This window comes from Falco biarmicus, chromosome 6, assembly GCF_023638135.1.
Source record: "Falco biarmicus isolate bFalBia1 chromosome 6, bFalBia1.pri, whole genome shotgun sequence".
Lineage (NCBI taxonomy): Eukaryota > Metazoa > Chordata > Aves > Falconiformes > Falconidae > Falco > Falco biarmicus.
In genome coordinates, this window is record NC_079293.1 from 15,536,086 (window position 1) to 15,554,429 (window position 18,344).

General features: G+C 36.5%; 1 protein-coding gene across 1 annotated transcript in view; it reads left to right on the forward strand.

Annotated features, from left to right (window-relative positions):
• Window positions 1-18,344, forward strand: part of EYS (eyes shut homolog) — an 872,029-nt gene that overhangs the window by 345,603 nt on the left and 508,082 nt on the right. Inside the window, exons 22-25 of the mRNA XM_056343434.1 lie at window positions 2,674-2,933; window positions 15,189-15,285; window positions 16,191-16,298; window positions 16,972-17,117. Of these exons, the coding sequence (XP_056199409.1) occupies window positions 2,674-2,933; window positions 15,189-15,285; window positions 16,191-16,298; window positions 16,972-17,117 (611 nt within the window). The remainder of the gene's footprint in view (window positions 1-2,673; window positions 2,934-15,188; window positions 15,286-16,190; window positions 16,299-16,971; window positions 17,118-18,344) is intronic.

Sequence of the window (18,344 nt, forward strand, 5' to 3'; positions counted from 1 at the left end):
GCTTGCCAATGTGTGTAAGTAACTGATGGAAGGGAGTGAAAAAGATGGGGCAGACTCTTCTCAATGGTGTCTAGTCACAGGACAAGAGGTGGTGGGCAAAACCTGAAAATACATGAAATTCCCCTTTAAGATAAGAAAATGTTGTTTGGTTTTTTTGTTTTGTTTTTTTAAACTGTGGGGATGGCCAGGTGCTGGAGCAGGTTGCTCAGAGAGGTTGTGGAGTCTCCATCTTTGGAGATATTCAAAAGCAGGCTAAATGCTGTTCTGAGAAAACTCTGGCTGATCCTGTTTTGAGCAGGGGGAACTAGATGAGCCTCAGAGGCTTTTTCCAACATCATCCATTCATGGATTCTTAAGACTCTTCCCTGTTACTTGATTCCTTAAAACTTGTGAAAGTAGAATGTAAGGCAGGTGATACCGATATATTTCACTGCAATGTGAGAAATAAACAGTTTTCAAGCGGGTGAGAACCAAATAATTTAATACTTTTAACTTGTGTTCAGATAGAACTTACAGCATTAATATTGGGTTTTCTGGGTACCATTCATGACTGTAGCTTGCAATTTTTAACTTTGGTTTTAATGTTTAAACAGATAGTAAAATACAAAACTATGGATATAATTTATATTGTATATTTTAATTATCCTCTAATTATCCTCTACTTTTGTTTGCGTGTGTATGGGAAGCTCTTAAATCTATGGAGAGCTCTACGGAAAGTCAGCAGTTAATACTTACGGAAGTTGATCTATATGTGTTGGAGTTCTACACATGTCACAATCAAAGCATGGGGCTTATATTATTCAAATGAATAGAGAAGAGAGTCATGCATTAATTTGTATTATCAATGAAAATACTTGGATTTGGTTATTTAAAAGCAAATATTTCTATGGATTCTAGAAGGGAAATATTAAGAATTCTTTTATCAGCTTAAATCTTGTTTCTCTCATTACATGTGGCAATGCATGGTTCCTTGCTAGAGTATTCTTCTTCTTTTTGAAGATGTTATGAATTATTCTACTCTATAATACAAGCTTTTATTATGTAAAATTAAAGTATCATTTCAACAGCCAGTCAGATTATTTTCAACAAAAGAGAATATTTTTAGCTTTCCCCCTGCCCCCCAAAGTTTTTCTCGCAACTGATTGTCCAGTGTCAGTGATTCAGAGATACTTCATTTGTAACAGAGGCTCATACTTTCATACAGTGACTACTTAGGAGAAAATTAAACGAAGTGCTGAGCTGTGGGTACCCTGTAATTCAGTGTTATTCAGTGGATGTTCCCTCTAGGTATCAAATTGATGCTACCATGTATAGCAAAAGCAGGTTACTCTGTTACTCACAACAAACAAAACATTTATGTGTAACCATGTTTCCAAAAATGTGGTTTGGGTGCTATAACTGAGTCCTGAAATAGGTTGTGAGGTTTTTTCCATAGTTAAAGAATGCCTTTTGACAGTTACAACTATTTTTCTTCCCATGAAAAACAAACAGTAACCTGATTTTTTTAATCCTTATTGCTAAAATACTCAGGACTTTCAAATTATAAAGGTAGTAATTCCTATTTAATTTCATGTGACATGGAAATTATACCCCACAAACCAATCACGCAGAACATTAAAAATTCCACAGAAAATGCTGTTTGTTTTAAAGGGGCCTAGTTTGCCACACAAAAGGCAAGCAATACCCATGCCTTATAGAACTGCCTAATTGATTCTCCATTGAATGACCTGTTTATTATCTAAGAACACTTCCTTTTATCAATTTAGAACTATGAAACTATATATGAATAGTTTAATACCTGAAATCAATATCAGTCAAAACAGGTAAGAGCTGGAATATTTAATCTTTTATATTTTCTGGTGTCCTGAAAATTAGTTGCAAATATTTTCAATGAGGACAGAATTAAATAAAACATGTAACAAGAATGTATGCCTTTTAAAGCACGTATAGCCTTCTTGTATTGCAGCTAATGAGGTATTTTTTCTCTGCAAACTTTGATATAATTAGCAAATATTTATTTGCATTTTTTGAACCTTACTGTATTCATGTTGTAAATAAAAATATTTATCTAATTCATGAAGACAGATTTCTTTACAACCAGATGTAATGTAGGTTATGGTCCAAGGTTTTTTTTCTGTGAGATCAATAACAGGTCTTCACAAAAGCATCCAAAGAAGAGACAGAACATAAAGAAAAGAGGATTCCTCTATCATTTGTAGTGCCTTTGACCACCTACCCTCTTTTCCTAAGAGTGTACTGAATGCTACATGGTGCTTTTCATTCCAAACACTGAAGTACCTACTTAGTACTTTCATACATATGAGAAGACATATTTTTAATCCTAAAGCGTAAAGAAATTTACATTCAATGTTTGATAACTTTTGATGCTGTTTCAGCTTAGAGAAGTTCCGTAGATGATTTTGCCAGCATTAACTAGGTGGTTCTCCCAGTGGGTAAATCCTGTGTTTTAAAATAAGTAATTTTACATTTGCTCAAACAAACTGGGGGAGAAGAACCCGAATGTAACTTTTATTCCTAGTGCAGTCTTGATTACAATTGGCAGAAAAAATATTTTGACTTTTTTTTTTTAATAGAAATAGTGCAACTGACTTGGCTAGTTTGTTGATTTTCATTCTGCCACCATGTCAGCTTGCTTTCTTTTTTTCTTTTCAGATGCACTTGTACAGCAGGGTGGACAGGGCCCGACTGCAGTGAAGATATTAATGAATGTGATTCTGAACCATGCTTGAATGGAGCCACCTGTTACGAATCTGTTAAGCAGGGACAGTTTGTATGCATTTGTCCTCCATTTTATACTGGTGACTTCTGCCATCAGCGCTTCAGTCCGTGTGAGCTGCCTTACAATCCATGCATAAACAATTCAACCTGCTTAGCACAAGTTGATGGAAATCCAATGTGTGTTTGCAAAACAGGTAAGAACTGGTATAATTAATCTTTTCTGTTGTGCCGCAGAAAAGTTGCAAATGTGTATTGAATTTAATGCTGTCTTCAGTGAAAGTAACAATATATACCTTTCAAAGCACATAAAACCTTCATGAATTATAGAAGGTCTATCAGTTATGTTAAAAGACTGGTAAGATAGCTGTCAGCTTGCCTACTATTAATTTCTTATATTAAATATATGGCTGTTTTGATTCCAGCACTCAGAATTACTATTTCTGAGTCGATTGTTAAAACAACATAGAGGTAGGCATGCACTTGGGCAGCAGAGCTGACAAACTAAATTGACAAAACGGGCAGAAATAGACAAAGTATATGCAAATTGTTAAAAGTACAAAAATTGAAGCAAGTTGGAAACAGTTTCTTTGCCGCTGAGCTGTTGGGAAGGCCTGACACACCAGGGGAGTAATCTTCCCCTGCCTAATGGATTGAGTGGATTGCTCTCCATATGCAGAACAAGCAAAATCACAACAGGTGCTGACAGCTTTCCTGGGCTATGGCTTAAAAGACATGATCTCTCCCTTGATGTACAAGAACTGCTAAGGTGGAACGGAGCAAAGGTTTTAAATGTGCAGAACATCGCTATGTAATTCTGCATAGGAGCTGAAGAATACATTAACTAATTACAACTGCAGTGAAAATTTAAGTAGGGAGAGTACAATTACTGAATTTGGAATTTTGGCAGGATTTTGAAGTCATCACTCTTATACCTATTAATGGTAGGGATGTCCTAGGAGCCAAGGATAGCAGATATATATTAATTGCAATGTTACACCACAATAGTATTATTTGCTGTTTACGGAGCTGCAAAGATATGGAGATAATATTTAGAAGTTAGCAATATTTTTAGCTTGGGGGTTTTACTATCAAGTTAAAGATTACCACAAGTTGCTGAGTTTAAAAAAAAAAAAAAAAAAAAAAATCACTGGGGGGTATGCAAGTTGCTTATTGAAGCAGCTTTTCTAAATCTGCTTTTTGAAAACAGCTTTTAATACAATATACTGATTCTGAAACATTTTTCAGAAATGATTTGTAGAGAGATGTTTTCCTGGTTTAGGCTGGGACAGAGTTAATTTTCTTAGTAGCTGGTGCAGTGCTATGTTTTGGATTTGGTGTGAGAATGATGCTGATAACATACAGATTTTTTTTAATTGTTGCTAGGTAATGTTTATACCAAGTCAAGGACTCTAGTTTCTCAGGCCCTGCCAGCAAGAAGGCTGGAGGGGCACAAGAAATTGGGAGGGCACACAGCCAGGACAGCTGACCCAGACTAGCCAAAGGGATGTTCCATACCCAGGATGTCACACTGAGCATATAAACTGGGGGCAGTTGGCTGGGGTCTGCTGATCACTGCTTGGGGGTTGGCTGGGCATCAGTCAGTGGGTGGTGAGCAACTGTATTGTCACTTGTATTGGTTTTTTTTCCTTTTGGATTTCATTCCCTTCTCTCCTTCCCATTACAGTTGTTGTTGTTATATTTTATTTTCATTATTAAACTGTTCTTATCTCAACCCTTGAGTTTTACCTTTTCCCCAGTTCTCCTCCCCATCTCTCTGGGGCTTGGAGTGGGGAGTGAGCGAGCTGCTGTGTGGTTTTTAGTGCTGGCTGGGGTTAAACCACGACAGATGTGTAGTTCAAGACTTTTCTTAACGTTCCTCAGAAAAGTTGTCTTTTGAAAGCATGTAATGCACAGTTTCTCAAGAATCCAGGAAACTTGCAGGCAGGATTCTCACAGAGCTTTGATGGAATCTTCAAGGATTCTTGAAGCTTGCAGCTAGGAGTCTTCAGGGAAATAGCAGGGGAGTTATGTGAATCAGTAACGTGTATTGCTAATAAATCTTGGAAAGTGGAAAATATCTTGGTATTGAAAAGGGGTGAAAAGTGTAATGTTTAACATTTAATGCTAGGAAAAATGCAATCATTTATTCAGGACATCAGAAAATGAGACAGTAAAATACAGATATTTAATTGAAAACAGTTTATGGAAGTCTATTTCTGCAGTTGTTGTCTTTTTTCTTATTCTCTTATTTTTGTCTGCTGTGTGCCTCCCTTTCTCTCCCAATAAACCTGTGATAATTGTAGATTTGATCACAAAGGACCATCACAGTGACATAGTTAGATTACTCCAAGATACCTGATTAGTACCAAATGGCATGTTGATTAAACAACTTGCCAATAGTTAACAGTCCAGTCATTAGAAGTTGTGAATCTGGTTTAGCAAGAGTCACAAAATGTAACTGTGCTTACCAAATTCTAAAGGTTATCTTTATAAAACCGTACCTGAGATGGGTACAACAGGACCACAAATCATGTTACTGGCTGTGGTACTTATTTAGAAGAGAATATCCACTGACTATAGGGATCTGGGATTGGGATGCTATACCAGGACAGAGAAGACAAAAGCTGATGAGTATAGATTGGGCACAATCAAAGTTTACGTAAGATGTTAGCCTAGGACAGAATTAGCAAATTGATAGGGAAATAATGAAGTCATGATTAGTAGTAATATAAAGCAAGGCTATGCATTTTTTTTCTTGTATGTATGTTAGGGAGTTACAGTTGTCCAGTTTTGCTTTGAAGATTTTTAAATTTTTGTAAATACTGTAAATGCAAAACTTCCTTCTGAGGTGTCCTCCCTAGTTGCAGAGGAGTGTTTCATTCAAGGAGCTAGATCCTAACATTCATAAAACAAAGCTGGGCTCTCTTATAATAGGTTATGGAACAGTGTTGGATCACGAGCTCAAGTTAAGTAGTCCACTCAAGCAGGTTAAATGCTTTAAAAAGTTGTGATCTCTACAATTGTCTGATGTATTTATGATTGTAAGAGTGTCATAGGGTATGCTGTTATTTCAGAAGTTTAGGAATCACTGCAGTTGACAGTTTCCCAAGAAGTGTACAGAAAGCACCTTTTCTTATATAGTTTGCCAATATTTGAGAAGCAACAGTTTGATGAAGGCAATTGGGAGGATATAGCTTTATGAGCTATTATGCATACACCCAGCATACAATCCTGCCATTAGTTTCTCCTGAAATGCTACATACTAAATGCGAACAAAACAGAGGAAAGAAGAACTTAGGGCAAGTAGTAGAATGTTTTATTGCTTCATTTATCACCATGATTCTCTGTTCTTAAAGAATTCCATTCTTGGAATTAATATTAATAGAAAAGAAAATCTAGCGTAACAGAAGAGAAAGGTAGGAAACATAAGCAAAGCTATAGAATGTAAATAAGGCTGAAATATTTGTAGCTGAACCTGGACAACTGTTCATAAATTCCCCAAAAGGTCTACATGCAAAAGATCCAAGGAGCAATTCAACTGCATTCGTAAGTAAACTAGAAGGTAAATAAACTAGAGGATCAATATTAGACCATGCTGTTCTAGACAATGACAAGCACAAAAATGTTAGTTTGTTAAAGGAACCCAAAGGGAAGACAGGACAGTTTGGTAAAAATAGCGCAGTTTTCTGAGAACAGTCATGTTTCAAGGAAGAACAAATCACTGAAAAAGCTGTAATCAAGATGAAGGAAAACTATGAGAGGGCACGCAACTGTATAGTGCAAGATGAGCTCTCTGGCCAGGATTGTTGAACAATAACAGGCCTACTTAATGATGAAATGGGAGGCACAAGGTAATGGTTATGACCGAGAAATGTGAAACCTGGGGATATATAAGCATATAAATATTATAGACAATTAGCAAGACAAAAAATAAATTGCCAACATAAACTATGGGCCAGAAAACATCTAGTGTTTTCTAATAAACTTTTTTAACAGTCACTTATTCTTCTGTGAGAATTATTAGTAGAAGTATCTAGGAGCTAAACCAAGGCAAGGTTAGTAGGAACAGCATATACAGTTTTTGCTGACAAAAAATGGGAAGAACAAGGTGGTTGAATTCAAAAGTTTTTTAGAATTCCTTCATAATAATAGAAGGTAGAAATTAATATCTTCCTTTGAAATTAGATGTAGATCTTCCTTTACTACTCCAGGTAATATTCTTTGCTCAGAGTGCTTATGCAGTCTCCTTATTACAATAGAAGCAATATTCTGTTTACCTTTAGTTTTTGATAGGAGAATTCTCAGGAAACATATATGTAAATACATTATATATTGTGTATATACATATAGAGAGTGTGTTCATACCAAAGCTTTACCTACCATGTTCAAAGCTGTAGGTTATTTGATCAGCATTTCTGTTAGTTCAACAGCATTTTAATGAGATAGGAAACTCGGAAGATAAATCAAATCAATGAAATACTGTATTTATTATGGAAACAAGTACACCAGAAAATCTGGATTCATTTGACCAGATGTAGTAAATCAAGGAGATATACATAAAGGTATGCACAGTATACATTGAGGAGGTCTCCCTGTGCTCCATTTATAGTCAATGAAGAGGAAGAGGCAGTTTCTTAGGTAATTCATTTCACCCAAAAGACAAAGTCAGATGTCAAATGCTACGGGACTATTTGTCACTCTGCTGACTATATAAACAGCTTAGGACAATTTGTTCGGACAGTAGATGGGCTGAATTCCTTACCAGTTCCCTGGATTGTTCTATGTAGTTCTGGGAAGCACACAGTTATAGAGAGGAGTGAAACAAAAGAATGGAGAGCAGCGATTTGTGTCATAAATGCACACAAGTAGTCAGAAGCTTTGTCGTCTTATTTGTGCTCATTGTATCTTTAAAAATAAAAAGTGAGAAACTGAAGAACTGGTTTATGCAAGAAGAATTGCATGGGTAATAAGGTTACAACCATTTGGTTTAGAGTGTAGGGAAATTTTGTCTTGTTCCAGGGGAAGGTGCCAGTGAGGTCTAAGGAGAGTACTGTGTCATCTCTAAGGAGAAACAACAGCCACACTCTGTAGTGGAATTAGTCTTCTTGTATTTTTTTTCCTTATCCTCCAAGTCTTATTTCCAAAAGCAAGACTGCTTGGTTATTTTCCTGATACTTCAAGGTAATTTCTGAAGTCTTTGTTTTAAACAGTTCTTTTCAGGAGTTTCTCACCCCTTTTATCAGACTACCGTCAATAAATCTTTCCTGTGACACCTGCTTTTTTTTTTTTAATACCCTTTGTCCTAGCATTCCAACAATTATTTTTAATTGGTCTATAGCATCTTACAACTGCAAGTGTGAACAACTGAGACAAAATATTTTTCAGCTCATGTCTCCAAATAAGACTAAGTGAAAATTATCATAATGCACAAAATTCATAATATCAAGTAGAACTAGTAAGTAGATTGCCATTGTCAGATTTCTGAGCGCTTCAGTGCCAGTTTGTTTTTTTTTTTCCAGGCACATGGGTACATAATTCAGAAAGGGAAATAGCCTGTTTACCATGTCTAACATTTCACACACCTTTGATTTTGATATGTGTACCTACCTATGTTACACTGAATAACCTAAATACCTATACTAATGGTTATGGGGCTATTGTGGTATCTCTGCTGCTTGCAAACATTGGTTCATAAATGGTTCACAGTAAGGAGACAAATATAATCCATGATACTGTGCTGATGAGTAAAACAGTAGAAAGCTTATGGGGAAGAATCCTATTAGTCCTTTGCGTTACCTGCAGAGGTAAATTCTGTAATGTTGCTCTGCAACAGAATAAGGAGATGAAAATGACCGTAACTGTAACAGCAGATGTGTAGCTTCTATGCTCTGCATATTCTTGCAATTTGCAGATCGCAGAATTCCCATAGACAGAGCTGAGACATACAGTAAGTAGCTATTTCCCATATGCCACATGAAGGGGGAGGTTTTCTACTCAATCCTTTATGTTCAAGTAGTCTGTCAACGTCCCAGAAAAGATGAGCCCCTTGTGCCAGAACCAGCATGTCAGAGCTCGCTGCAGACTGCTGCAGAGCACACTGTGATTCAGCCTGTCCTATTCAGGCTTTCATGGTGACAGCTTCACTAGTAAAATCAATTATGCAAGTTTCTGGAAACTCACACAAAACAGATCTTGCCTGATAATTTATTACACACATTTGTGACTGATTAAGGTTTAAGATTGCCATAGATAGTACACTGACTGAAGGAACAAGCATGAAATAGTATACACACAAAATCTAATCACTAATAAAAGCCAGCTGGGGTTAAGCATTCATAGAGTATAGTTCTTTAACAGATAGGTGTCCCTATGGGGGATAAGACCGGTTCGGCCCATTGACTGATCCCAGTAGTTATGATGGAGTCTTCCCTAACTTCTCCCCTTCCTAACTTTATTTATTATTTCTTTACTGCTACATGGAGCTTAAGTGACTCTAGTCATACATACTTCTGTTATGGCTTTACTTTTAAAGGTATAGCCAACAAAAAATGTAAACAACGCGGTCAGTGAGGGGTGGTCATATCTTGGAGGTGAGTAGCTTTGAGATAGAGGCGTGCTTAGGTATTACAGTAAGCAAAGTTCATCTGAGGAAAGTGATTTCACCACAGTTGCCAGCTCAGCAGACATTATCTGTTCTTTATCTTGCTTGCTTGGCAGCTACTATGTGATTTGATCAGCACATGGCACCATCAAGTTCCCCTTCCTGCAGGGAGAACAGAGGCTGGATGGGTGTCTTCACTCCCTGCCATCCTTGTTTAGTTCTACTTGGCATGTGCTGAGGTTGTAGGTTGTGTTGCCTGGGGAACTACTGGGGGTAGATTCCATGTATACCAACCGCATTCCACCCTGGAAATAGCAGCTGCAGTTTTACCCTAAAAGTTCTTTAATGTTACAATGAACTTTGGTCATTTTTCCACACCCCTATTTCAGATAAACAGAAGGAATAGTAGGATCTTTCAAGTAATATCATTTAATGTTTCACCCATTAACAGCAGAACTACCACAGGATGTTGGAATTTCTGTCAGCTAAAATAAGTCACTCTGCCTGCACATAAGTTGCAAACAAATTTGAGCATACTGTCACACCCGCTAGCGCTAATGTTGAAAACTAGGGCTTGAGGTTAGATTAACTGCTTTTGTGATATTCTCCATAGAATGAGATTCTGGTTACATCTTCAGTTTCTCTATTGTGGCAGGAAAAATACTGTAAAATGTATTTCACAAATAAAAATAATTTGTTAGTTTTCAACAATGCCATTTTTATATTGGCCACCTAGAAAAAGAAAAACCACTTGTTTCTTGAATTCAATATTTAATTTTTGAACAGGTATCTAATGGAATTCTGTATTCACAAGTGACAGTGTGCACTGTTTGTTCCTCCCCATTAACTGGATGCATCTTTTCATTTAGACGTTCAGAGCTGTTTGAATTGAGTTAAGAAAACTTTCGGGTTTTCCACATAAAAAGCACTGAGTTAAAAAATTGTGTTTTCAGCGTCTTAGGTTTGACATGCAGAAAAGCTACTATGTAAAGTATATGGCTAGAGAGCTACATCAAGTCTTTTACGTGTTCTATTGATTTACAGTTTGGATCTTAAGTTTGGCAGTAGCAAAGGAAGCACGTAGCTGCATTTAAATGCGCATATTATTTTCCTATGCATAGTGCTAAATATTGCTACAGTAACTATATTTCAGCACTGTGCATATTTTCAGGTTTTCCAGTAATGTATCACTTCACAAAATTTTTTGATTAAAATAAAAAAATACTGTGTTTTATGATTCAAATAAATTAATTGTGTTCGCAGTGTAAACTACAAGTTCTGTTGGCTGTGTTAAGTGAATGATGTTTTTATATACTGCGAATTTCTTTGCAACTGAAAAATGTTTGTTTTGGTAGTATATCTGACATGTTAAACATTTTAAGTCAGTTTCCTCCCATTGTCCTATTCTTTCTTCTTGCAGCACATTAAAAAATTTGGAAACGTGTCTACGTTACTGTAAAAATTGCATCCATACATTAATTTTTGTTTTAAGTATCCCAGAAGCAGTTGTAGTTTACACAAATTAACCTGATGTGTTACATTACCCTTGAAATTATGTTTGACTATCATGTAAAATACAGGAACAGGGTGAGTCTGTGCATGTTAGACCCATGAGGCATGTCATAGCTTCAAAAGCACCACATAATTAATTACTTTGGTAATTCTTTTCTTAAACCAATTCAGTTTAGGTATGAACACTTTAAGTATGCTTTTGGATCTGAAAGTCATATGATTTGTGTCTGTCCAAGTATATTAGTCAAACATTATACAGATATTTTAATCCTAATATTGCAGTATATATTTTGAGGTTTGGCCACTCCTGTTTGTATGAGTGATGTGCACAGTGTTACACTTCCTTATTTTCATAATGTACTCTGAGAATATATCAGGAGTGAATTAAAAATGGCTTATCAACATGTGCTTTTATTGAAACATACTTTTTACAAGCTTCATAAATTATCAATATACTAAAGCACAGACATACAGAAATTATGAACGAAATAAATAACACTGCTAATATTTTTCAGGTCCTTCTAAGTAGATTTGAGTGCTTCTAATTAACCATTTTAGTTGAAAGTAGGAGTTTCTGCCAAATTCTTCTGTAAAAAGTGCTATAAAGGCTAAAAATCTCAGAAAAAATCACTGCATGAGTTCAGAAGGTTTTTTTGTGAACCAAATCATCTAAATAGTTCTATGTAATTTTTAACAGGATATGTCATTAAGAAAAAAATGTACTTTTTTAATGAAAGGACTGAGCTAATTTGTCAGTTAAAAAATACGGTATTCATCAGTAAATCGAACATATAGATTGCTTATTCCATAGTGTAGGAGGTAGTCAGTAAAATTTTATGATGGAAACTGTTTTTCTCCATTTGTAGGAATAATAAAGTAGCATGCCTACTGTATGTTTACTTATTTTATGTCTTTTCAAGGTAGCTATAATTTGCTATGCTCTGGAAAAATGTGTACAACTGCAATCAAAAATGTGTCTAAATGGTGCTTTATGTATTCACTTTGATACTATTTGCTTCAAAAATACTATGAAACATCCGTAACCAAGTGGGGGCGATAGAAGCAGAATGATGAATGCCCTCAGTTTTCCTTTTTACATTTTTTTTTTTAATTTGAGAACTGTGGTTGGTTTTTGTTTTGTTTTTTTTTTTTTAAATGCTTTCTCTTAATGATATATAGTATTACATAATAATAAGAAGCTATTCCATGTAAGTTCTTTTAGTATTTTAAGTTTTAATTTGTTAGCTTCACACCCTTTTCTGATTACCATATAAAACTAAAAACTGTCTGTATAACTTTTGAGTTATTTATGTTACACAGGTTTACGTTTTCAGTGATGTCCCATTTCCCCTGCCCATTGACATAGCCTTCTACTCTGCAACAAAACTTAGTTTCAGAAAGGTCAAACATCACAAATAAATGAAAAGTCACAGATGAGGAAGCTGGCTAACAGTTTTCTTGTTGGTCCTGGTTTCTCACATTTGCTGTGCCCTCCAATTTCATAATCAAACCAGAATTAGAGAAACATGTTACCATTTTCTCTGGTTTTAGTCAGTAGCACTGGAGTGGCATGTGTCCAAAGAAGAATTCCTGGTTGTTTGTGATGTTATGATTTTGTGTGTCAGTGACTGCTGCCTACTTGATGTAACCAGGTCTAGTACTAAACGATGAACTAGAATGCTACAGCACAAGTTATAGTCCTTTTACCTTTCTTTTTTCTTTAATCACATTTCAGGCAAATGCAGATGAAGGCTGAAGTTGTACTATTGGGATGCAGATTACACATGCTACAGATTAAGAAAAGTATTTGGATTGTTCATTCTGGTTTATTTGCAAATAATAAACTAAACGATTCAGAATATAACAAGGTTGTCTGTGCTGAGGGATCTTCCTCAAAGCAGTACACTGTGATAGATAACTTTTGTCCTCTATTATGGCAATTATTTTATAAAGTTTTTGTGAAATGTCATACAAATCACAAATAAATGAGGGTATCACTTTGCACTCAAGATATCTCTGAAGAAAAGAATCACATCATAAGAGTGTAAGTGGCTGTAATTGAAGAATTAGTTTGAGATACATTCCAGGCTTTATTTTCCAGCTTTGTAGTAGACCCTGCTGTGAAACCTTCAGCAAATACTTAGGACTCATTTCAGTCAGGTTTTTGTAGTTTAACTCTGGCTGGTGACTAAGCACCACAGAGCCGTTTGCTCACCACTCTGTCCCACTGCGACAAGGGAAAGAATTGGAGGGTTCAAAGTGTGAAAACTTGTGGGTTGCGATAAAGACAGTGTAGTAGGCAAAGCAAAAGCTGCATGCGCAAGCAGAGCAAAGCAAGCAATTCGTTCAGTTACTTCCATGGGCAGAGAGGTGTTCAGCCATCCCCAGGAAGGCCAGGCTCCATCACATATAATGGTGACTTGGGAAGACAAGAGCCATAACTCTGAATGTCCCCTCCTTCCCCACAGCTTTATATGCTGAGTATGAGCCTTTGGTCTGTTGTGGTCAGCTGTCCTGGTTGTGTCACCTCCCAATATCTTGTGCACCCCCAGCCTACTTACTGGTATGGTGGGGTGAGAAGCAGAAAAGGCCTTGGCTCTGTGTAAGCACTGTTCAGCGATAACAAGAACATCCCAGTATTACCAACACTTTCAAGCATAAGTCCAAAACATAGCCCCATATCAGTACTATGAAGAAAATTAATGCTATCCTAGCCAAAACCAGCACACAGGTCTATCCAGGAAAATTGTTGAACAGGAAATATCCTGGTAAGAAAATAACAACTGCTTTGATGTGAGCTGATGTTTAGATCATACATTGGAGTGCCAGCAGAGATTCCTCTCCAGCTTTCTTTACAACTGACCTAAGCCACTTAATTTTTCCAGTAATGATTTTCTCTCCATAAAAATACTATTCTGTCATCTTTCATGATTTCCCCACTTCTGTGAAGTATTTTGAAAACTACAAATGCGTAATATAACAATAAAAGTCATTACTATCCTTATTTTACTATCTAAAAATGTACCGATAACAGTTTTTGCTGGTTGTTTTAATAGAGGCTCCAATAAAGTCTTCATCATATTTATAATAATACAGACTTAATTTCAGTGGTTCTTTTAATAGTTGTTTTAAATTGAATTTTGTTATGTAAATGGTGTTCAAGAGCACTTTGGTGAACACCATAAATGCTCTTCAGTCAGACTGCTATCAGGGGTCAGGTATTATAGTCACTACAGTGCAAGCAGTTTTTTTTGTTGTAATGGTTGCTTTACTACATCAGTTGAAACGCACATATTCCATTTGTGCAAGATTCAACTAAGTAGCTATAGTTTATCCAAGATGCAATATTTTGTAAGAGCAAAAGAAGTATTCTTGTATTACTGAAAAATTTCTTATTTTTATTTAGCATATATTCTGGGATGTTTTGTAATTTAATGTATTATACGCGTAATGTACTGTGCAGATAAGATCTTAATCACATTTTTTTCTTCATTTAAATATTAAAACCATTTAAATATTTTTTCTCATCTACTGACTGCTTTTGAATGTGGTCTCTCTAACTTGCATTATGTTTGTAATAATATTACTTATTGAATTAGCTTTTAGTATTAGCACACTCCCTAAGAAAGCCTTTTCAGTCCTTTAAAATCAGTTACATTTCCCGCGTATATTTAGCCAGATGCTCCATCCATATATCTGTTCTCACTCGTTCATTGAAGTATGTTAAGACTTACACTCTCTGGAAATTAACTTGTTGAAGCTAAGTTAATTGGAGAAAGTTCTTTTAGGAATGCATCCACTTGCTGCCTCTGGCCTTAGAGAGCAGTGAGGTCTGGCTACTCCAGCAGCAAAGGTAACAGGAGTCTTAGCAAGGCTGCCAGGGCAGGGACCTCAGTGTCAAGGCCAGTATCTGAATGAGGTGAGCAAAGCAGGACCAATGATGGTGTCCAGGATCAGCATAGTATGCCAGCTCATCAGTCAAGGCTACAGGGAATGGGGCAGGTCCAAGGTGAAGCCAGGGAGCTACTCTGAAGGCCAGACTCAGTATCCAGATAAACAGGTACATGGCTAGGCAGAATCATGGCTGCAACGCGGGTCAGTCAGGTACTGAGCGTGAAAAGCCTCAGCTTAGATGCTCCCAAGAGAAGGGGTAGTTCACCAGCGATGCTCCTGTTCACTCAGCTCTTTCTTGAACAGCTTCAAGGGCAGCTGAGGTTTCTCAGGCCTGCCACTTCCATTGTCTGAGATAGCCCTGAACCTCCAAAAGGATCTGTGGCCCTTATATTCACGTTATGTAGCAGAATTCACTCATTCACAGTCAATATCTGTGTTTCAGGATTTGAGGGTACTTACTGTGAAGTTAACAGCGATGAGTGTGTCTCCCATCCATGTCAGAATCAAGGTCTCTGTGTGGACGGGGTTAACAGTTACAGGTGAGGAGAATTATTTTAATGACAGGTATTCAGTATGATACATGGATATTTGTCACCTTTTGGTACTTTGTCTTGTATTATACTTGCTGTTCTTCAGTGATGTGATATATCTTTTCTTGTGATGCATTTGACACCATTACATTACACTCTAAATCTTCTTGTGGGCAAAAACGTACATGTATACCATACATGTGGACCTAAGAATCTATTGTAGGGCTAAGAAAAATCTTAAGAATTTAACCAAATACAACAAACAGTTGTTGTTAGTCCAGTTACAATAATACTAATAGTTTAAGTTGAAATTAATAGAAAACAGTTTCACGAACAATGAAGCCAATACCAGAAGAACTGGCAGTTAGTGTATATCACCAGCATCTTGAAGTCTTTGCCAGAAGTGTGATGTTTTTTCTAATCTTCAGTCTCAGGCCTGCTTGGAGCTAGTTTTTGTATGTTTCCTTATCACAATTTATTTCCTTTGCACTGTTTACCAGATTCCCCTCTCCACATGGACACAAAAGGCTATTGTTTGTTACACCATAATTACCCCAGTGTGTGGCACCCTTACTGTAGGTGCTGGAGCTGGAGCTGAAGCTAAAGGATGAGGCAGCAGCCAGTTGGCTCCAGGGCAGGTGTCAGAACAAGTGAAAACTAGTTCAGGCCAAGGCAAGTTCTGAGCCCTTGCACAGTGGGGTCAGCACAAAGCCTGTGGCCTTCAACTAATAATGACAAAAATCTTATTTTGTGAACTGCAGTTACTTGTGAAGCTTGTTAAAGTACAACACCTTGTAACGATTAGAAAATAACAATTTTGGAACCACCTAGTTGTACCCCTCAAAATCTGCCACATTTTTCAAGAATCTTTTATATGAAACTAAAAAGTAATACAGTGACATCCTTTTTGCTAGATGCTCCTGCCAGCATGGCTTTACTGGGACACTCTGTGAAGTGGAGATTAATGAATGCTTATCAAGACCCTGCAAGAACAATGGAACTTGCCTGGATCTTGTAAACAGGTTAGTTATTACTAAACGAGAAACAATTCCCTGATTTCTTTATGTATAAAGTCTGCTTTCTGCCTTGAGGTTTGTATGGGGCCTTCAGCACCTGACAAGGGTTCTGTGTTAAAATGAGGCAGGCAAATGCTGCTCACTCAGATATTTGTTTCTTTTGTTACCTTCGAGAAAAAAAGAAGGGAAACTGTTTTCAGCAGAACTTGTTCTTTCCATCCTTACTTTTTTTTTTCCTTTTTAAATTTGGTATGAGAGTGAAATAGAGGAAAACTGATCTTCAGTTAGATTGCTACATCTCTCTTTTCAGCTTCCAACAATGACCTTTTCTAATGTAAATGTTTACAAAAAGTTAAGTTTAAGCAATAGAGAAATTTGTACTTTGTTCCACAGCACTGTACAGTTATTCAGAGACTTGTGTCCAAAAAAAATTGCCTTTGAGTCATTCCTTTTTCCTTCAGATAAAATTATTGTGCACAATTTTTCTAGTAATTTAAAAAGACTGAATTTCTTTGCTTGCTTCAGAAACACAGAAAAGAGAGAAGTTGGTTAGTTATTTTAATATGGTTGAGGATTAGGGAAACCAGCTTGACATCGGGATATGCATATAGCTTCAGAATATTGGAATAGAACATGTTGTTTACTTTTGTTGACTTACTTGATTTTCCCTTTTCTGAAGATTTGTCTGTAGTTGTGCACCTGGCTACTATGGGTCTCTGTGTGAGATGGATGTAAATGAGTGCGAAACTTTGCCTTGCTTGCATGGAGGAAGCTGCATCAACCGCCTTGGAGGCTATCGGTGTTTCTGTCCCCCTGGATTCACAGGTATGGTCCACTCTACCACAGTGGAGAAGGCTATTTCACAGGTTTTACATGTCTTAATTTTATAGCAATGGCCTCGACCCCATCAAGGAAAAGTACACAGGATCATCTTCTTATTTGGAGGATAACTCAGTATTATTTTAAATCGAACTTTCATCCAGTTCTTTGTGAGTAGCTCAAGACATCACTTATATTAAAGCTTGATTTATGATTTCTTTAGTCACCCATACATTCAGCTGAAACACATTAAGAGAGATTATGTAGTGCAAAGAAAAATACTTTCTGAATTCACCTAAGAAAAAAAGTATTACCATAGATACTGAGTAAATTATACAAATATAATAGAATGCTACCTTGTCATTTGAATTTGCACAGAACCATAGTTAACACTTTGACATTGCTGACCTGTTGGACTGACACTGTTGCCTTTACTGTTAAACTTTACATTTTTGAAGAACTAATGACAAAATATTTAATGGGTAGAGGTGTAGTAATTTTTTTCTAAAATGAAGTTGACTTTTATTTAAATGCTCTGCATGCTGCAGTAATTCATACGTAATGTTTTGATATACCCAGCTTAAGCAACCTTAAAACACATGGGGTCATATGACTACAGAAGTGTTTGTTACAACTGCCTCAAGTTGTATCATTTCTGCATTCTTCTTGCATAAAATGTTTTCTCTTACCCCTTCTAGCCTGTGATGAATACCACATAATTCATAAGATTAGAAAGGATGCAATTGGCATTCACTTAGAAGGAATCTAATTTCTCCACAGATCAAAGAACAAGTACAGATTTGAGAATACCTGTATTTCTATGTATTCGTCTTCCATTCACTGCAAACTTTAGTCCACATGCCACTTGTGCAGCGTTCTTCAAATTTATCCTTGACATTTCAGTAAAAATGGAAAAATCTTTATAATTCTCTTGCTTAAATCTTTAAAAGCTCCCTCTCCTCCTGCCCCCCTTCTTCAGAAGGGCTGCGTTCTGAATAGTACTTCCTGGGTATCACAGAAATTTTGATTCGTTGGGCAGTGGTACTGCAGATTTACGATTTTAACTAAGAGATGTTAAAAAAGCTGTCTTCACCTTTATGTATATGTTTCTGTAAGAATTCCCATTTATAATCATAAAAGACAGGACACCTAAACCTGAAAGGCAATCTGCAGGTTTGCTTTCCTTTTCTGATTCTTCATTATTGACTAAGCAGTTTGACTTGAGTTCTTTTC